This window comes from Leiobunum rupestre, chromosome 4 (genome assembly GCF_980474605.1).
Source record: "Leiobunum rupestre chromosome 4, qqLeiRupe1.1.hap1, whole genome shotgun sequence".
Lineage (NCBI taxonomy): Eukaryota > Metazoa > Arthropoda > Arachnida > Opiliones > Sclerosomatidae > Leiobunum > Leiobunum rupestre.
In genome coordinates, this window is record NC_143387.1 from 45,504,015 (window position 1) to 45,526,587 (window position 22,573).

Sequence of the window (22,573 nt, forward strand, 5' to 3'; positions counted from 1 at the left end):
ACAATGTAACACTATTAATGATTTGTAGTATGTTTACTGATATTATATATTTCATATCGATAAAAAGTTAAAAACATTAAAAACATTTAAAAAGTAATTTGTGTTTCAAATTTTTATTTTTCCGATTTGCGGAAAATTTTATTTTATTTTTTCAGGAAAATTATCAACACTAGAATTTAGCATGGTAATTCTGGATTTCTTGACAGATTTCGAGATTTAGCGTCGGATTTTAGGATTTTTTTGTAGGATTTCTGGATTTGTTGTTGGATTTCGAGATTTGTTGTCTGATTTTTGTATTTTGAAAAATCTTCGTATTTTGAAGAAATTCAGACTGTATTTCCACTTTCTTGGAAAGTATACACGATTTTTTTGAATGTCCGACTGCTCGTATTTTTCACCCATTTCCAGACACCTAGCCTGATATATCAGTGTTTAATACATTGTTAAAACTAGTTATAATTATGTTTCACTTAAGCGTGTCAATCTCCTCATCGTCAGTTCCGCCTGTTAAATTTTACTAAGAATATTTCTAGAACGTCGTCATGCTGCAGAGAGACGCTGCCAACCATAAAACCGGCGCTCGATAATTTCGTTTTAATTTGCGCATTTTTCTCGCTTCAGGCTCTTATTTTTTTGGATATGACGTCTTTTCTACGTCACACCAAAGATATCTCTCACACACGTTTTCCATTAACTGACACACTTATGGAACATTATCATAGACTTTATTTAAAGAAAAAGTTAATATTTTGTTTAAAGTAGTCTGCTAAGATATTAGGAGCATTTACGCATAACACGAGAGAGGATTCCCATTGGAACGAATGGAGTGATCCAGCTGATAAAGTAAACAAGATGTCACGGACATTTAAGTACACACAATCCCCCGATGTATTAAATATATTTTGAATATTAAATTTAAATTTTAACAAATTTTCAATCAACTTGTACATTAACTTAATAAACGTACTATAATAACCCAAGAAGAAAATGAGTGTTTTCTCAACCACCTTGTATTTTAAAAACTTTATCTCAATCAACCTGTCGTTTAACATAACTAACCCACTAAGCAGTAACAACCAAAGAGTAATTTTAACTCAAAGAAAAACCTAAGACTACGCTTTATTAATCACACCGTCTATAATTTAAGTACAATATTTCAATCACCCTGTACATTAAATTAATAAGCGCACTATAATTATCTAAGTGTAAATTTTACCAAAAGATCAACCACCCTGTACAATAACTCAATTACCCTGTCCTTTAACATAATCAGGGCACTAATTCTTAACAACCGAAGAGTTACTTTACCACAAGCAATTCATTACAACGCTATATCAATCATCCTGGTCATTAGGATCAATATATAATTCACCTTGTACATTAACTTGATAAGCGCACTATAATAACATAATCGAATTTCTAGCAAAAGGAGCACTTTCTCAACAAACTAGTACAATAACAACGATCCTAATCACTTTGTCATTCATCCAGTGAAAAATCAATTTTATTTCATAAAAAACGTGTGGTGCCTTAAAAAGCACGCCGAGAGTATATATAAGACGTAGAACACAATTGATACAATTCGTTCTGAATAACAGGTTAGAGTTAAATTGGTATCTTTAGCTAGAAGCCGTCGTACCCTGCGCGCAATTTATTTTTTTCCAAGGTTAGAGATCAAATATTTGGAGACAGATGACAATTCTATTCTGAATCTTGAATTGGTACGAAATTCCAATTTCAAAATGAAAATCTACCAAAAACACTAAAATATGCTCCGATTTAAAAATTAATAAATTTGTTACCGAGGGTTTGATACTTTCTGTCGATCGTCGTATCATTTTCAATATTACTATAAACTTGTCGAGAGTTATGCCCCGAACAGCGACGGCGGCGGCGGCGGCGGCGGCGGCGGCTACGTACCAAGTGAAAATAGTACACACCAATCCCTTAGGGTATGTGTGTAAAAGCGAGAAAGTCCTCAACGAGTGCGCTGGCGAAACTAAATCAAGCTCGTGTTCGCCATTTCTGCTTTCGGTGGATTGATGTTTGTCCATGACACGGAGGCTATCTGATCCTCTATAAATATAGGACTGAGAGTCCGGCGGAAAAAGCGAGAGGAAAAGAAATGACGAGACCCTTTCGTGGCAAATACGGCTCCCAACACATCATTTATCGTTGCGGCCGAGATCGGGTGCTTAGCTCTAAAACGACTGCGAATCGTCGTACCTATTTTTGCTCGTGTCTGTGTGAGAGAAGGTTCGCCGGCGAGTTATTTTTGTCTGTTTTTATTTATTCTTAGATGGCATAGGCTTTCTTCTAGTTGATTATGTTTGATATCATTCTTAATTAGGAAGGCTTTACTCGGGGGAACCTAAAGAACTCGGGACCAATTATTACTAGCAGCCTTCATTTGGCTCACATTGCAATCATTTTCCGTTGGCCCTCGGAGAGTAACCGACCGTTTTGACTCTCGTTTATTTGGCAGCGCAGGGCTGTTAACGCGGCACGTGGCCTACAATAATTGGAAAATGCTTTTTAAAACCCTGTTTTTGGAGAAAATTCGCGTATTTGAGACCATTAAAATATTTCTGGTATTTTCAGTTTCAAATTAGATCGCAAGAAGTATATATGGAACTCTTTGCTATTTGGATACGTAAGCAACATTCTGTTGCGGAAACTAAGATTATCTTAAAGCTGATGGAACTAAATTAGGTTTGCTAAAGACGTCAGAAGAAATAGTCGAAATCTTAAACAAATGTAAGTGGTTGTCTTAATCCTGTAATTTTAGTGTTAAAAGCTTGCAAAAATAAAAAGGCTAACATAGTGAAATCGTTGATTTTAATCGTTTGCCATTGGAAGTAAACAACTACCAACTATCAGAGTAACATTTGCTATTAGAAAATACACGAACGCTTGGATTCAACATTTTAAAACTATGTGAAATGTAACGGGAAATGATATCGACCAAGCGCTAAAAATTATCAAAATATAGCTTAAGGAAAAATTAAGCTCACTCAATAAAAAACTATTGTTTAAAACTAAACAATTCGCTAAATTAAAGAATTGCAAATATGTTTGGGTGAGTGATGGAAAAATATTTCTAAGAAAGATGATAATTTAGGTATAATTAATATTAAATCTTTCAATTTTGATTTATACTAAGTTAAATAATAGCAATTTTTTAATAACCCCCCCCCCCCCGAGTAGAAATTCTAACCTCAGATTTTTAAAACACCATATTCAGTAAATATATACCACTTAAATATTAGAAGCATTAAAAACCTCTTAATGAATTTGAAATATTTCTGGAATCATTACAATTATCTTGAGACAGAATTATGTTAACTGAAGCATTCAAGATTTATGATATTAATTATTTTAGTATACCTAGGTATATTATTATCCGTTCTGAAAAATATTTTCACAAAAATAACGGAATAGCGTTACATCTAAAGAATGATCTAACCTTTAATGAAATTGTTATAATTTTTATTAGTGTTTCGTTAAATTAGTTGGTATGAAATTTCCTAATAGCGTTACTTATCGAATTATTACCCACTATAAAGGGTGTTTCAAAAGGATATGCAAAAATTTTAAGGAGTTGAAGGGGGTGAGTTTCGACGTATGCCTGTTTTTTCACCATTTCCCTACGATGAGTTAAAAGAGCGCCAGAGAGCTTCAAAGTGTGGCCTACCAAATTTGTTTAGGGTTTAGCTTTTTTATCCCTTTTCTTTATGGACTATTTTACTTATTCGCATATTTTAAAAATCTGTATAATTCTCTAGATCAGTGAAAAACTTCTTCGAAATTTTCTTAGATTTAAAGAAAGCGTTTGATAAGGTTTATCATTCCATACTATTAAAAAACTTAGTAATGCTGGCTGGAGAGGTATAGCGCTAAAGTGGTTCAAAACCTACTTGGAAAATTGTGAAATGGCGGTAAAAATCGCAGGCACCCATAGCATTGGTTTGAATTAAATTGAGTTATTATCTTTATTATATATATATATATATATATATATATATATATATATAAATGATATATGTTATATGAATCTTAAACGTATTTTAGTATCTTTTCCGGATGTCACAGCTATTTTTCGTAAAGGCAGTTCTTGGTCTGAGGCTTTCGAAAAAGCCCAGCATAGTATTTATAAAATTCTAAATATTTACTTACTAACGGTAAATAAAAGTAAAACTAAATATGTTTGATTTTCTACCATAAATATAAGTGATTTTCATTATGACATTCTAGTTCATGAAAATACAAATTGTCGAAACTGTTGTAACAATTGTTTAAACCTAGAAAGAGTTCATGAAATCAAATATTTGGGTATTGTACTCTTAAATGGAAAAAGCACAATAATATTGTACTTTAATAGGGTTAGAGGATTTTAATATAAATTTATTTATTACGTAATTTCTGAATTATACTTTGGTTAAGAATTGTTTATTTGGCACTTATCCAATCAGTGTTATGCTATGGTATTTTAGGCTGGTGAGGAACGTATAATTCAATTATTGAACCCCTTGAAATCATGCAACAAAACAATTTTTCGTATTTGCTTTAAGACCAACTACCTGGAAAGTCGTATAAGATAATTTAATGATTTTAAAGTTTTAATTGTTAAGCAATTATACTTATATTGATATTTATAAGATAAAAATTATAAATATTATCTGTCAAAACTCTTATAATACCCGTAATGGTGAAACCAGGAATGTAATTAGTGTGAGAACGCTTAAAAGTATTGCGCAAAAACAAGTAACGTATTTAGCGTTGAAATTATATAATAAACTTAATAATAACAAAAAATTGTGTAAGATGATAACTGATTTTAAATCTAATATTGTACGATGACTAATCGATATTGGTATAGAGGAAGTTAATATTTAATATTTTAAATTAATTTAGCAGACAATTTTTCAGAGGTTATATATTTTTACAAATTTAAATGTAACTTGTTTTGTATAATATCTATTTTTTCCTTTTTTATATAATGTAAGAAATTGTAATGTAATTTGTAAAATTGGTATTTTGGTATCTGACAGCACTTCAATAAATTAATAATAATATTAAAAGAGAAGAAATTGAATTTTTTAAACTTTCTGGTTTTGATTACGAGTATTTTCAATTAATGAAGTATTTTTATATAAATTAAAATATTTTCCAATGTGTTCTTATTCTGGGTATATGTCCACAATATTATTATAATAATATTCAATTAGTATATTACCATAATTAATCGACATTAAAACAATTAGAATTAATCTTCTTCAACACTATTATTCAGCAAAAGTATGTTTATAACCAAAACCAAAATAAAAAGAAAATTGTACAAATTGTTAAAACCCTCAGAGTGTTTCTTGACATTATTTCAAACCTGAAATTCTATAAAAATAAAGTTTTTGTTTGGACCGAGTTGAAAACTTTTCATTAATAGTTTTCCTACGATGTTTACTAGACCTTTAACAGGTCAAGGCTTTCTACATATCCAAGCGCGTGTCCGGAGCAGAAAGCTACCGCAGTGTAGGAAAAAGGAAAAGCAATCGATACTGGAGAATCGATTGGAGCGTAGACACCAAATGTTTTACCGCCATCTATATGAGGCTAACCGAACTATTTCATTTTATAAAATCAATACGTAATATAAATCTTAATAAAGGTATATATAAATTTATATACATACATATATAAATTATTAAGCGCAACATAAAATTAATTAATTAATTAATTAATTAACTTATTAGTTAACTCTAAAAATTAAATTTAATACGTGTTTACGAAAATATCTTTTTATATACCGAATCGGAAATTAAATTAAATTAATTTTAAAATGAAAGAATATTCACTTAAACACGTTACGTGTGAATGAGTAAAGATAGATGGCATTACTGCTCTAGTTCTTTTAACGATTTTTAAAATGAAAAATAACATAATAAGCCTTTCCAAAAAAATTTGTTTTTATGTAGCTCAATCGTCACAAAATATGTAGAAGTTCAGTTCAATTTATACTTAAAAACAGGGTACCTCATCGAATTTACCCTGAAGTCCAGGGCTTTTCGTAGTAAAACGTCATCGATACGTCACCCGTGACGCGGCAGCAACATAAAAAAAACCGATGTGACTTTATAGAAAGGTCTATCTATGGTTTTCCTACAAAAACGGGTAAAATTTATTCAAGTAAAATACGACTTCCCAATTATTTAAAAATATCTATAACTGTATAACCGGGTCTTATGTTACTTTTGGTATAACTAGGAGCAACAAACACAAGGAGATAGTCTTTAAACATCTTAACGCAGTGTTGTGTACAAATTTCATTGGACGAGCCTTTACGCTGAACGTTTTAGGGAAAGGGGGAAGACAATTTACGAATTTTCCCCTTCCGACGGCAGCAGGTGCTAAAGCGTCTAACCAATGAAAACTGTACGCAAAAAAATGCACGACTTTGGACGGGTTGCGTTCTCCTTGTGTGGGGTGCTGTGTTCGTTGCTCCTAGCTGAATTTATCAAATCTAAGCCCGTAAAATATGTAGAGATAAATTTGGGTGGGGCTCACGGGCGAGGCGTTGCTTAAAGACGGTAAGAGAGGTTAGCCTCTCTTAAACCTTGTTGATCTGCATTTTAACAGACTGCTCTCAGCATTGCCTGTAGCGCCTCAACGTGTGCGTGATATGTACTCTCTCTACGAGAGAGATAAACTAGTCCTTCCCCTGATTTCTTCGTCCACGTTAGACTAATACGGGAAATTCCACTTCTAAGTTTGTATACTGTCTAACGCGATATAGAAAATCAAGTTTTAGTTTGTTTAAGAACGAACGCTCGAGATAGTGTGTTGGCTAGTTGAAGCTGCTTTATGGATCGTGCTCTTGAGATGTAAGGCTGTACCTATATAAGCCAAATAACGGAGATAGGGCTAAGGTTTCCGAGAGAACGCGAGCCTGTAAAGGTGAAGAAGACGGTATACAAATTAAGGAAGAATAAAACTAGGCATCAGCTGGCGGCTGAGAAATGAAATTTCCTTTCCAGCGAGAAACCGACACTAGAAATGCGCCACGCGTACCAAAAAGATACCGAAACCAAAAGGTTCACTTTATATTAAGGACATGCTAAATAGAAGATATTACCAGTCATTTTATTAAGCGACTAAAATAATTATATTATCAGATATTTACAAAAGCTGGACGTTTCTGTCATACTCTTCATTTCAGCCAATTAGATATTCGTTCTTTTTATATGCCACAAAATGCTTACCAATTATTTTAAACATTTGTTTTTAAAATATTTTGAGAAAGGGTTATTTTGGTTTTTTTTCTGGTTAATACAATCCAACGTGATTAAAGGGTCAGAAACTCTTCCGTACCTCGTGATAGCAGATCATATTCTGGAATATTTCCAGTCATGTAGCGTAATATTTCTTTTAAGTGTCAAATGGGGAGGGGCTATGCAAAATTTAAATTTCTTTTAAATTAAATGGAGATGCACAGTGTAAACGCCATCCGAAATTAAATCCTAGATACGCTTTTGTTTCCACTAATGTTTCCAGAGTCTCGAGCGGAAACCTAGAGAATTGCATACGATTCCGGGGCCCTTTAAAGGGAATATAACCTGCAAAGCAATCTTTACGGAAGACCCCTTCAATTTTTTAAATTTCCCTGTACAGTGGCGCCAAAAATTTCTAAAGCCAAAGGCAAGAGCGGCCAGAGCTGTAAACGTTGGTGTTCCACACCAAATACCTGAGGTTATATTCCCTTTAAGTGGTATTTACGTTTTAAATAAGCGTAATTTACAAATGTACCTCTCGATTTAACGGGTGGTGCCTTGGGTATTAGCCTTGCTGATTATTATTATTATTATCAAAGTGGGACGGTAAGGATACCTAAGAATAATCGAAAAAAAATAATCCAACGTGGTGGACTTTACCGCAAATAGAAACTCTCCAGATGACAACAAATAAATGAAAAAATGCGCTCGGCCAGCCTTATCTTTATTGGTTCCTACGCCAGTGTTGGCATAAACACACGGAAAACAGAAGACACGCTTTCTTGCATTTTTAACTTTCAATATGCACAAAATCTCGCTGAGAAAAACCCTGCATTATTCATGATATACGAGTTCGTCCGGAGAGATAAAAATATGAAACGTTGAAGAAACGAGAAAATAAAAAAATAAATCTTGTATCGCGGAAAAGGAAAAAAAGGCAGCTTTACTCTTTCCAAGATGGAAAACTGGACAATAAAATTTATAGGCCTTTATAAAAGGGCGCTTTTTCCACACGCGAGGGCTCGAGCTAAAATCAGTTTCGCTACTTTCTCGCAAAACCCAATAAAAATACTTTTTCCACGTCCAGCGTGGCGCGGGGACGAACCAAATGTTTATTAGACACAAGCGCACCGGACAAATATTTCCTTTCGGGCATTTTTGGTATTTCGAAGGTTTATGCGCGGTTTACTCCGAAAATGTTTTCTCAAATCATAGATTTAAGACTATTTCTCAGACTTCTCGGTCGTAAAAACTGCCCCTTCGAAATAATACTTGTAATGACGAGATCTTATATTTGTACATTTTCGGTTTTCTAATTATAACGGATCGAGGCAACTGAGAACTAACAAACGTTACATCGGGCTGAGTGTGGTGGCGTTATGCTCTACTTATTTATCATTTCACGCCTCCGTTGACTGAAAAGTTAACTACATTTCAGTTATTTTCTAAAATTTTTAATATTACGAGTATTTAAATTGAAAAATATTTTAATGCGAAAATGCTTACTATAAATAGTACTTTTCAGCAGTTATATATCAAAATATTTTATTTAGAAAATTTTCCTTACTTCGGAAAAATAAAAAATTGAAACGTATTAATTTTTAAAGGTTTTTATTCTGGATTAGTCTAGAGGTTTAGTTTTACTTTTGGATTCGACAATATTAAGCTAATCATGGAATGAAAACACTTTTTTCTTCTTTTCCGGAAAAAAGGACTCGGTCATTTTCCGACTTACAACTGATTATTATTATTATATTAAACGTATGTGCCAGACGATAATATTTAATAATAAAGTTATAGTTCATACTATTCGGTGAAGGAAATGAAGTGATTTTCCATTAAGATATTATGACGTCCTTGAATTGTAAAATTCATGAATAACTCGAAGAACGATAATATAGGACTACTGTTAAGCTAGCGCCTTGTAAATAATTCGTTAATTTATATATCAATATAGCTTCGACGAAACATTCTATTGATTGACCAATCACTGCTGTATATAAGCAACAACGTGTTAAATGGGAATACCTCGAATAAGCATCTAATTAAAATGAGTTTTTATTATCTCACGTCACCGTGAATGTTTTGGTTTACCAATTTATTTTTCTATCGTACAAAATTGATGAATTTTTTAATTCAAGGTGTAATTTGTAATTCAAGGTGTAATTTGTAATTCAAGGTGTAATTTGTAATTCAAGGTGTAATTTGTAATTCAAGGTGTAATTTGTAATTCAAGGTGTAAGTTGTAATTCAAGGTGTATGTTGTAATTCAAGGTGTAATTTGTAATTCAAGGTGTAATTTGTAATTCAAGGTGTAATTTGTAATTCAAGGTGTAATTTGTAATTCAAGGTGTAATTTGTAATTCAAGGTGTAATTTGTAATTCAAGGTGTAATTTGTAATTCAAGGTGTAATTTGTAATTCAAGGTGTAATTTGTAATTCAAGGTGTAATTCAAGGTGTAATTTGTAATTCAAGGTGTAATTTGTAATTCAAGTTGTTATTTGTAATTCAAGGTGTTATTTGTAATTCAAGGTGTAATTTGTAATTCAAGGTGTAATTTGTAATTCAAGGTGTAATTTGTAATTCAAGGTGTAATTTGTAATTCAAGGTGTAATTTGTAATTCAAGGTGTAATTTGTAATTCAAGGTGTAATTTGTAATTCAAGGTGTAATTTGTAATTCAAGGTGTAATTTGTAATTCAAGGTGTAATTTGTAATTCAAGGTGTATGTTTTAATTCAAGGTGTAATTTGTAATTCAAGGTGTATGTTGTAATTCAAGGTGTAATTTGTAATTCAAGGTGTAATTTGTAATTCAAGGTGTAATTTGTAATTCAAGGTGTAATTTGTAATTCAAGGTGTAATTTGTAATTCAAGGTGTAATTTGTAATTCAAGGTGTAATTTGTAATTCAAGGTGTAATTTGTAATTCAAGGTGTAATTTGTAATTCAAGGTGTAATTTGTAAAAAGGCATTCTTATTTGTTTTATTTTTATTAACACGAATTATTTTTCGAATCAAACTGTATTTTTACTTTGCAGAGCATGCTCTACAATCTTTTCACGCAAGACCATATTTAAAACTATGATATCTCTTGCATTTTTAAAAGAATTTTCAATTGAAAAACTCGCTGATCTAGAAACTTTGGACACCTTTGTATACCCGAAATTTCATTTTACGTTTAGCAATATCAAAGATAAAACCGCAATTAAATTTCAACTTTAGGTGCTCAAAGATATATGATCCTTATGATTAAATAATTTTAAAAGCTAAACGCCAACTGTTGGCTAAATTTGAAGATGCAATCGGGTTTTACAACGCAATAAATATAGTGGCAACATATTGTCCAAGGTGTAAAAAACCGCCATCTTGTTTCCCAGACGATTGCTGTAGTCCAAAAAAAGGCCACGCGGAAGCTTTATATTTATAAATTTTCCTTCCCCCCCGCCCGCTTTAAAAAGGCACGCGCTACGTATAAAGAAACCGTCTCTACGAGAAACTAATCGATAAGAGATCGCTTCGATTGGCTGGGGCGGTGTCATTATATCACCACTATTGCCCGACATCTAGCGGAGAGTCTTTTTGGAGAGAAAAGGGCTAGTTTTCTTTTTGGCAATGTTTGGTTCGGTGGCTCGGCGGACGTATGTAGTCTGGGGAAAAAGTCGCTTTATCAAAACTCGCAGGTATTCGTTGGTGCCCTGGCAGATGTCCATTAGCGACAACGGTGTCAGACTGCTTCGAGCGGCGCCGAGTCGCGTCCCCACGTAACTGTTGGCTCTATAACCGCTCAGTTTCATTCTATCGAACACCGTTTTTCTCCACTGACGCGCTGCCATTTCTAACACAGCGTCTTGGAAGTATTTGGCGCGCGCGCGCGTGTAATGATTAATCGCGCTAAGAAAGGGTCGCTTCTCTTTCTTCTGGCGGTACATACGCGGGGACAGGGACAGGGACAGGGACCCGGAGAAATGGAAAAAGAGTGATGAGGAAGAAAATTGCTCAATTGGGATATTTCGCTGGGGGAAACGTTGCAGTTATAAATTGGATCCATAAACGCAAAGATGAGCAGCGCCTTCTAGGAATGGCGGAGGCGAAACTTACTTCGGGATGTGCTGCAGCTGTATTGATCGGAAAGCAGGCGACGAAGCCGCTCTCACGTGCTTTCACTTTGCACTCTTTGAAGCCATTCGTCCGGCGTATTTACATTTCAATATCAACAGCTTGTAAATTTCAAACTTTAAACAAACATTTAGTGATAAACACATAAAAACATAAAAAAGATATGATGATTCTGAGAGAACTTATCAATACCTACGTTTGATTTATAAGTTAATTAAAACTTAACTTAAAGTACTTCACTTTTAGAGCTCGGGGAAACGGTTAAATTAACCGCCAAAATTTCAATTAATCATAAAAAAATCGATTAACTGTTTATTTTTGAATATTATTCGTGACTATTATACGATTTAATACGCAACAAATAAGTTTTTATTCGGATAATTTTCGGATATGGAAAATTTCTTATCCGAACGCCGAGCCGTAGTTACTTTCGTATATTATAACCACGTTAAGTTTGACATTGAATAATAATGCTTAATTTAATTTTTAATACTGAAATTATAAACATCAGTTTTCCTAGATGCGAAATATTTCCTTCGTAATTTTTGATTATTCTGAATGATTAAAACCTTGGAAATTTGGCGAACGCATCTTGGTCGTGAGCCACGCTTTGTAAACCTTTTGAAGCAAAAAGAGTAGTTGGCAAAAGAGGCTCGCAAAGTGAAATAACTCTTCTTCGTGGCGCTACTTGACAGGAAAAGGCGTTTTTAGTAGACGCTCGCAATCAGTCATCGCTGGAATTGCGAAGACGCACGCGAATCACGAAGTTCAGTCGCGCAAACGAACGGACCTTATATAATGGACATTTAATGGCTAAGCATTTTAGGTATGAAACTCAATCGAAAAGCGTGGAGATCGAACGGCTTTTAACTCGGAAATATTTCCATCAGTCCGGAGGGCTTTGTAGTCGCTCGTCCATTCCGCCAAACGTACACGAGAATCTATTGGAAAAAGCGGACAATACCGATACAAAATAGAAGCCCGCAAAGTGTACCGAACGAAGAAGAAGAAGAGCCAGTTGAAAGAATGTCCGAAAGCGGAGGCTAGTTTGCAATAACGTCTTTCGCTTTTAAAACGAATTTCACGCGAACCGACTTCAGGCGTTCACACGAGCCACTGGATCCTTGCCAAAAAAAAAATGCTCTTTTTTTCCGCAACGCGAAAGAAAAGAAAGTTGTTACCGAATTGATTTTTGCCGGGATAAAAAGTAGCCCGCTTGTTAATTCTTAGCGGACAACAACGGGAAGGGGAACAAAATTCTAATACCAAAAATTTCCTTCCATACAGAATGTTGCCATAAAAAAAGCATCCGATGGGTAAATGCGGCGAGCGAGAAGAAAAAAACTCGTATTCACGAGAATCTCGATAAATCTTCGTTAATATTTTACGAGGTATTCGAGAAGCCAAAGAGTATGCTGGGAGATGCATTCGGACGAAGTTCCCATTAAGCTCATCTGTATTTTCAGTGTTTTTCGCCTTCTAAATAAATTTCCGTCACTTCTACTTTTTCGCGTGTATCTTGACTAATAAAAAGTTACATTTCGTATATACTATTCTCCACCACTATTCAGCTTTCCGTTGCTACGCACCTCGTTTTGAAATTTTTAATGTTTAGGCTTAGTTTATCTTTTCGGTGTAACAGTCGCGACCCAGTCTTCCCACGGCTTTTTTATTTAATTTAATTTAGTTTTTCACTCGAAGATCTATTTCGTCCGAGTTTCGCGACATTTTGTTTGCTCGAAGACCTATCGGTACGAGCTATTTGTAAGTTTTTCAATTTCTTCAAATTTGATTAGGGTTTAGCTTTTTTATCCCTTTTCATAATGGACTAATCTACTTATTCGCTAATTTTATAATCCTAATAAAAAGTGGAAAGACCCTGAGCCTAATAACGGGTGGTTTCGGCAACAATCGCGGTGGAGCCAACTCGATCGGACGAAAACAGGGACGTCATTTCGAGATTTTTCAGGAGGGGGCAGAACTTGAATGTCCGGGGGTCTGGGAAAACATAATTTTTTAAATGGAACAAACGTATAAAATTTCATATTTTTTGGATTTTAAATCGAAAAAGTTATTGCATAATTCAGGATAATAGACAGAACAAAATATGTTATGTTCTGTTTATTTGTTAACTTTTTTAGCTCATAAAAATTCAGGATGGGACCAATGCCCACCTTGCCCCACCCAAGTGACGTCCCCTTTTTACAGAATCCACTTAAAAATTAAATACATTTAATTTAATTTACGGACCGAATTTCCTTTTTAAACTTATTGATTATTCACAGCGGGTCGGTTATAGCTCGAACGGCGCCCACTTTGTAAATTCTTAATCTAATTAGTGCCATGCCCTAAAAAGATTGAAAATTGATATTGACGGCTTTTAAAATTCGATTTGCGACGGAAAATACCATTATGTTATAGTTAAAAAAAATAAAATGGTTGGCCTAAAACATGTCAATTACAAATTTTCTTTGAATAAAAGACGTTTACTCGTAATGTATCGTGTAAATTTCATTTCATTTATACACTATCAGAATAGCTGATAAATAATTTCTCCCTGATCATCATTCATCAGCCAAACTCAATTTGAAAAAAAAAAACAAATCCTTAAGCCTTTTTTGGCGGTTAATAAGCGTGATATTCTAAATTAATTTTAAACTAATCCCATTACATTTAAAATATATTAGAAACATATAGTACAGTACTTTCAAACCTATTGCTTTATATTTTGTTCGATTTTTCAACATTTCCTTCTTTACGTCGTGAAAATTTTTTAAACTTGTGCATGAGCTGTAGTTTGTACTATTTTTAGAACTCTCCTTTTTATTTTGGTCCGTATTTTATATGATATATTTGTCAAACATCTCCGGTTTGAGCTATAGCGATGTGTTGTGCCAAAAGTAGATTGATTTTGACATTATATTTTTATTTACTTTATTTGACAAAATATATTTATTTCGAAGTTTTGCGGATTGATATGGGGAGTTGTAGTCTTAAGCGATACATATATTAAAATTTTAATAGCAAAATATTTTCCTAATGCATTCTGAACGACATCGCCGATACCTATTTCTTCAAGTTGAATAAATTTACGTTCATTTTTCTTCGGCGGAAAGCTAATGGCTTATTCGTGGTAATTTATATATACATGGACAAAGAATCAAGGGGGACTGACGACTTTTTTCAAAATGGTAGGCGTGACCTAACTCGGAAATCGGTGCTTTTGTACATTGATAATTTCTTTAAACTATGGCAACCAATCGGTTGCGGAAAAAATACAGTTATCACGAAATTAACCGTTTCTTTGTGCCATATCAGTGAATCCAGACTTTGCATCCATGCGGTACTCCAACGCGTTTAATATCAGTCGCAATCAGGGTTCATACAACATTTGGAAAATTAATTTCCCTGATATTTCCAGGTTTTTTCCTGGAAATTTCCTGATATTTCCAGGTGCTAAAGCACCGTATGTTTTCGTTTAATCGAAAAAAAATATATATAATTATTGAGGCGCTTCCAGACTCAAACGAATTTCCCTGATATATCCGGGTTTAGGTTAAATATTTAAAATTTCCCTGATATATCCGGGTTTAGGTTAAATATTTAAAATTTCCCTGATATATCCTTGATATTTTTGGAAAGAATCTGTTTCTCTGATATTTCCAGGTTTTCCAGTTTCTCCAGGTTTGTATGAACCCTGCGCAATATAATTATAAAGTATCAAAGACCATTTTTAATAGTCAAACGATAAGTAAGGATCGGTAGATATCGAGAAATCATCGAAATTTTAAAAAATGTGTCTACGCTGTACTTGTACAGCTTGTAAAAGAATAAATTTGTTGTTCGCCATTTCATTATTCAACAGTACAAAGCATACCTCATATGACGTAAGAAATCTCACACTGAAACGCTACTGCTTACTTGAATAGTGGCTGGCATAAGCGAGAAGGATTTTAGCGACGCAACCCAGTTCCAATTTTTATCCGGATCTTCTTTTAAAACAATCTAAATGAAGCCTTAACGGATCATCGAGCGCACGGGCTGTAGAAAATGCGAGCACTTTTTGGTTTCAGGTTGGACATATTGACGAATGAACGGGTCAGGCAGGTTGGAAACGAAAAGATAGCTCGGCGTAGGCTCTCGATATTGGAATGACAATAAATCGTCTACCAGTGCGGCTAATCTGAATGTAATCAAACTGTCCCGATGCGTATCGAAAATTCCGAATAAGACGAATCAATTCCTTTTTCCCCCTTGACTGGAATCGTAGCCAGCAGCCTTCAAGGGTTAAAGGTTCGATTTGAAGAGGTAGAAGAAGGCTCATTTAACGCGCCCACCGACGAAGCGCGGGAGGTTGTTTGGGCAAACCTCTCTATTTTTCAGTGCCGTAACAGCTGCGATTTTTGGCCTGATATCTTGAAAATGTAGAGCCACCCGCAAAAACCCCGCTTCCCAAATACTGCTGTCGTTTTTTTCGCCAGCCAACGAAAAGAATCGCCAAATCGATATACGCTCCCACTTTTCTTTATTTCCTAAAACATCTTTAGCTTCGAAACAGTTTAAGGACTCTGTCACTTGGAAAAGGATTTCTCATCTAATTCTTTGACGTATTTAGGCGTAAAAACTATTGGTAAGAAAGTGGGCAATATTTAATAAAAACCATCATGTATAAAAATATTTTCTTTAAGGTTCTATATAAAATAATTCGTATAAAATATAAATACGCTTAAAATAAAGTTTTCTTATTTAAATATAAACCAGTAGCGTACTAAACGTTTTAACAAAATGCAATTTACTCGTATAAAAATAAAGTAAAACAAATTATAATCAAGTCAAATTGCTTGGAAAAATAACGTCAAAAATGTTTCATGGATATTTTCGCAAAGCTTAAACGAAATTAGTGTATCATTGTCATTGAACGGTGTCATATTTTTATTTTTTATGATGAGACAGACTCAAATGAGAAATATTTTGAATATGATTAAAGCGTAATAATAAGTTTCGCAAGAATCAGGCGAGCTTTTCTCTAAACAATTCAATTTCTACGATGCAAATAAATAGGTAACTGAAAAAAAATAAATGGCGAGTACTCGTATTTCAGTAAAAACTGTAAATGAATATATTCGAAAACATGCCTTCGTGTCATGACTTTTACGAGAGACGTGGAAGGTGGAAGAAAGCAAGCTACAAAATAAAACGTACGAGTTCCTTTGAATAGATTTTATTTAAGCAACATAGCCAAAATAATACAATTTTAGAAGCATTTGAAAAATTGTAAAACAAAAGCAAACCAAAAAAAATTTAAAATTCGACGATGCTCGAACGATAGAACCGCGAGAAAACCTTTTTTTTTCGTAACGAACAGTTAATCCGGGTCAAAACTGCCGATAACCGATGAAGTATAGTTCGCACTTCCGAAACGGTAAAGATCCAAAATTCTCCGCAGACTCGGCATTGGAGCGCGGTTTCGAGACGGCCGAGATATTGGAGGAAATAAGTAAAAATTATGATCACGTAAACTCGAAGTATACGTACGCACTGAAGCATCCAAAATTAAGGATAAAACGGACGCGGGTTGAACGGCTCGAAATGTAATATTGGGAGACAGCGCGCGGTCGAGGTCTCTTGTCGGAGCGGTTGGAGTCCGGGCCGCGATCGGAGTCTACTTAAAAGCTAGTCTAATAAAGATCTTAATGGTACGGATAATTGCGTAAATAAATCACCCACCTCTAGATCATCCATTCCATCGGCTTTCGGCTTGGAAGAGCCTCCGCCCCTCGGGGGCATTCGCGCCGTCGAATCTTTCCCGGTCGCGGAAGCTCCATAGTTCATCTTGCAGCCGGAGGAGCGCTAGCGTTTCAATCCGAGCGGCCGACGTCCGAGATGCCAATGCTCAAAAATCTTTATCCGCAACCACGTTGAGCCTCCTCGCGTCCGGGGGGGAAGCCAGCTCGCGAGGGGCGCGGATGTAAAGGTTTCGATTCCGCGGGACACACTCAGCGCTCTGCCCGAAAAGATGGCCCCCTAGCGCGCCCCCTTAAAGGGTGTATATTCAACCCCGAAAAATGGGGGATTTCGCGCGGACGAATTTATTCTTCGCGCTCGCGTTAATGCCTTTTTATTCCTGGTCTTTTTTCAACCCATCTATATCCTTTTTTTCTCTCTTAAGAATACGGATATATATATTCCGGTACGTGGCGTTTCTTTATCAGTCTCGAATTATAGACCCGCCTTTCGGAGGGCCTACGGCTTAGATCCGATCATCCAATGGGACCATTTCGCCGATGTATTCTAGGCGAGAATTATCGGTGCACGCGAGAGCCCCGAGGAACTAGAAGCGAGGAACTATTTCGTCCGCCGATACTCTCGAAAACGGTTTCTCTTTTCTTGGCTCCTAGTCAAAACCCCTTTTTCTTCCGGATTTACATCCTCGCGCCAAACGAAAGATAGCGACGTCGGGTGGGCGCGGGTGGGCGTCCGAAGCAAACCACGCCCTTCGAAATTGCGCTTTTACTTTTTTATCGCTCGACTAGATGATGTGGAAACGATGAAAATCGAATATCGCGCCTATAAATTATCCCAAAAAATTGCCATCGTCTTACGGACGCCCTTGTATTGATACGTTACGACGTTATCGGGACGCGGCGTAATGAAGAAGCGTATCAACTCGATCGACGACCAAATAAAGAGCGAGTGTCATGGTTGGAAGATATTCTCCGCGACGATTTCTCATTGGTCTAAAGCTACAAATAACTTCCGCTTATCACGAAATAAAAAACGTCGAAACAAATGAGAAAAGGTTCGACTCTTGGCGTTTTTCGCGAATTCTCCGATTAAAAACTGAAAATCCTAGTATTGACGAAAACTTCTATCAATTTCGGTAGGTCAAAGGGTGAACAAAGAGTTACAATCTTGGTCCACCTATTTGAGTGAAAATCCTACCCTCGAGAATTCCGTTCCATTCAATATATCTGTTTACAGGGATGTTATCAAGACGATATAAAGTAGTTTGATACCTTATAGCGCAAAATTAAACATGAAAGTATTTAGGAAATTGCGTATCAATATTTTAACGCGGCGATTTTGGTTTATTATTAAAATATATCTGATTTTATTTAAAACTAATCAAAGTACGCTAATTTGGCATTATCATATAGGTCTTAAAAATTCTGCTATCGAGGATCACATTTATTTAAAGAAAAGGCTTATGATTTCAGAGATTCTATTAGTTTTTTAATCACGCGTTCTCGAGCTGACGTCAACCACAGTGGAAGCTGGAATATGAGATAGCACCAGGACTTTTTTCCCTATTTTCTTTTGATATAATTCATTTACAACGTTGAGTTGAACTGTGAACTTCGAATTTGTTGATCTCGAGGATCATGGAACAGCTGGACAAATAGAACTTTGTTTTAGCCAATCACATTTAAACAAAACTTTCAATTCTAGAATAGTTATACAACCATTATATTTTTTCAAGCAATATATTTCTATCGAAAGCGTAACGTATTAAAATAATTGAAAGCAGATTAATCTCCCCTAGAAGATGTAAATAAATGATTACAATTTCATGTTCAATAGTTATAATATATAGATTTAAATTTTTTTAGTATCTGCAAAATGTGAGTGCCTCACTGCTATTGTGGTTATTTATAACAGATCAGTAGAAATGCTACAGAAAGAAAAGTACCAGTTAATTCGATATTTTCTAACTCACCAAGAAGTAGGTCAACATTTTCTAAATAGCTAAGGTGACCTTCGTTAATAAAATTATAATTATACGAGAATTATAATCGGAATAAAAACATTGAGATTTCGTTATTTCACAGCATTCAATGATTTATTTTACCATAGATATCAACAAATGAGAATTTGAACATGGGATACATTTTTCAAAAATCACAACGTACAATCACTGCAAGGTGAGGAACAATTGCGGCGCACATGTTTTGGATTATATGTTTTGGAAAACATTCCTGTTGCAACGGTAACAACTTAAAGAAATTATACAAAGAAATCATCAAAGATGATCTGAAACGACATCTACCGATTAAATAATAAAAATCGGGGCCATTCGTTCTTCGCATCGTTAACTATACGGCTTCGATTTATATCTTATATTCGAATTCGAACCCGTCCAAAGTGGGTTAGGGTGCACTGCCGCCACCAGCCGGGAAATGGATTCCAGGAAAAGAACATTTTGTCCGAGTACTAAAAAACCACCTTCCGGTGTATTTCCGAGACCAGGATTAATCATTTTGCAACCATTTGCTCTTAAGAGTAAAAACTTGCTTTTCAAGATATCGGTGCAATTTACGGGGATCTAACTCAGATTAAAATTTATCATGACTCTTAACAAAGCATTCCTTTTTACTTAACACGCTGTGTAGCTCGAATTGTTTCATGGAGTAGTTTCGCTTCTAGAAAGTCATTGTCACGTTCTCAAAGAGTAAAGAAATAGTGTAGGAAGCTGTTGAAAAACATTCCACCACCCTCCTAGGCACTAAATAGCATTAAAAGACTTGGGCTTAAGGTGGGGCCTTGTGCATTAGCCTAGCTGATAATTAGTTCTTATTATTCTTATCAAATTTGTTTCGTGTGTATTTTGTTGATAGTATATACAGGGTGTCCCAAATTTCTCTGACCATTCGATTTTCTCGAAAAACATTTTAGATACAGTTTTGAAATTTGCAGGGTATATGTAATTAGTTGGGAACGTTTTAAATCCTAAATTTCAGAAAAATTTTTAAATATTTCATGGTTTTGAAAATGTATTTTTTTTGCCGGTAGGTTATTGAAGAAAAATGCCAATTAGAAAGTTGTAGAGCATACTTGAAATCGTAAAAATAAAGCTTGTTCGATCGAAAAAGACTAATTAGTCACTGAGTTATCAGGTCATAAGAAAACAAGTTCGCCGTAGGAGGCCATAGAGATTTACTGGAGCTTAAATGGTTTTTTAAGACTAAGACTACTTAATTTTGTTTATTAAATTAGTGAGATAAAGTTAAGCTGGTCTACTGCTAGTTTTACAAAACATGTTTCTTTTGTTTAATTTGTACAAAGTCTAATTTTTGATTTGGTATTTAATTCAACGTTTTCCTAATTACAAATCATAAAGTTATTTTTTGAACAATGCTTTATTCCGTTGAGCAACGTGCTTTAATAGTAGAACTATTGTTTGATAATTAAGCCAATCAAAACGCCCGTAGAGCATGTCAGTTATTTAAGCGCTACTCTACCACAAATCTCAGTCATAACACTATTCTTGGAGCTCTTCAAGATTTCCAGAACCGTGGGAATGTCATTCCTTTAGTCCCAGGAGCTGGTCGCCAAAACATCAACGAGGAAGATGATGTCCTAACCTAGTTTGTTGCATATCCTTTAGCAAGTATTAGAAGTGCAAGCGCTGACCTAGGTTTGTCAAGAAGCCACGTCTGGAGGACCCTTCACTGGCGTAGTTTCCATCCATATCGAGCAACACTACATCAAGCTCTTCATGACGGAGATATGGATCGTAGATTTGACTTTTGTAACTCTTCTTCTAGTGACCGGTGAGTGTTCGTTTTCAAGGGATGTACCTTTTAACCACCAAAACATGCACATGTGAAGTGATGTAAGTCCTCACTGTGGATTTCCTCACCACAACCAAGTACAATTTCGATTCAATGTGTGGGCGGGTCTTGTCGGGGATCAAGTCATCGGCCCTTTTTTCTGCCACATCGTCTAAAAAGGCAGAACTACTTATCTCTGTTGCAGAACGAAGTTGCGGCCTCTTTGGAAGACATTCATTTGGCCAACTATGGTCGTATTTTGGTTCCAACATGAAGGTGCACCCCACATCAAACACGAGCTGTTGTGTAGCAACTTAATGCTGAGTTCCAACAAAGATGTATTGGAAGAAATGGTCCATTTCATTGACTTCCAAAATCCCCAGAGCTCACACCGATGGACTTTATCCTGTGGAGCTTCATCAAAGCTCAAGTGTATGCGACGCTTGTTACGAGCCTGGAAGAGTTACGTCAACGTATTAATGATGCTTTCAATTTAGTAACTCCCGATATGATGTAGCGTTTCATTTCGAAATATGGTACATCGTGCGGAAACATGTATCGCAGCAAACGGAGCTATAATAGAAAATCTTACCTCTAATTTTATTTTATTTTTGGTTGTTTATCATATTTTGTAAATCTAGTAGGTCGAAGTTAGACCAGCTTAACTTTATCTCACTAATTGGAAAAAAAATTAGCTTGTTATACCTTAATATGCGTTAAAAATATGCTCCAGAAAAAAACCTTGTTGCCTCCTACGACGAACAATTTTTTCATGACCTCGTAACTAAGTGACAAATTAGTCTTTTTCGATCGAACAAACTTTATTTTTACGTTTTCAAGTATGTTCTACTTTCTCATTGACATTTTTCTTCTATCACCTACCGGTCAAAAACGTTTATTCAAAACCATGAAATATTTTTAAAAAAAATTCTGAAATTTAGGATTTAAAACGTTCCCAACGAAATACATATACCCTGCAAATTTCAAAACTGTATCTTAAATTGTTTTTGAGAAAAAGCCTAGTCAGAGCAAAGGTATAGCAAAGGTACATAGGACTTCATAAAAAGTCTTTATATATAGCTTGCTTTTGTAGATTAACCTATGGGGCTGTTCACAAATTACGTAACGTGGTAGGGGGGGAGGGGGGTTTTGGCAAGCGTTACGAATTGTTACGTGGGGGGGGGGAGGGAGGGTTCACTAAAATGTTACGTAACACATCTTATTTTTAATATCGTAGAATAAAATTTTCATCACTTTCAGAAACAGTCGCAATTATTAAAAACATAAGCATTTTCATTGGTTTACATAAAAAATACAGTTGTAATTTCAAATGTAAATTACAAACAACAAAATTTAGTACCTGATCTTATAGTACTTTATTACCAGCATATTAGTTGTTACGTACTATAATAATTTAAAGGGGGGGGGGGTTCGATATTTGTTACGTAATTTAAGAAGAGGGGTCTTTCCATTTGTTACTCTTTGTTACGAGGGGGAGTCCAAAAAGTGGTTTTTCTGCGTTATGTAATTTCTGAACAGCCCCTATGGTTGTCATGATATTTCTTGCGTATAATTTTAAGCATACAACATCTTAGCTTTCAGCAATTTCTGTTAATCAATAAGAACGCTGAACCAAATTTG

General features: G+C 35.0%; 2 protein-coding genes across 2 annotated transcripts in view; both read right to left on the bottom strand.

The window, feature by feature from the left end:
* The window catches only part of LOC149947967 (inactive dipeptidyl peptidase 10-like), a 178,273-nt gene extending 161,015 nt beyond the window's left edge, over positions 1-17,258 (bottom strand). Inside the window, exon 1 of the mRNA XM_090172413.1 lies at positions 17,109-17,258. Within this exon, the coding sequence (XP_090028539.1) occupies positions 17,109-17,213 (105 nt within the window). The 5' untranslated portion in view covers positions 17,214-17,258. The remainder of the gene's footprint in view (positions 1-17,108) is intronic.
* The window catches only part of LOC149947957 (uncharacterized), a 534,917-nt gene that overhangs the window by 458,942 nt on the left and 53,402 nt on the right, over positions 1-22,573 (bottom strand). The window lies entirely within an intron of this gene.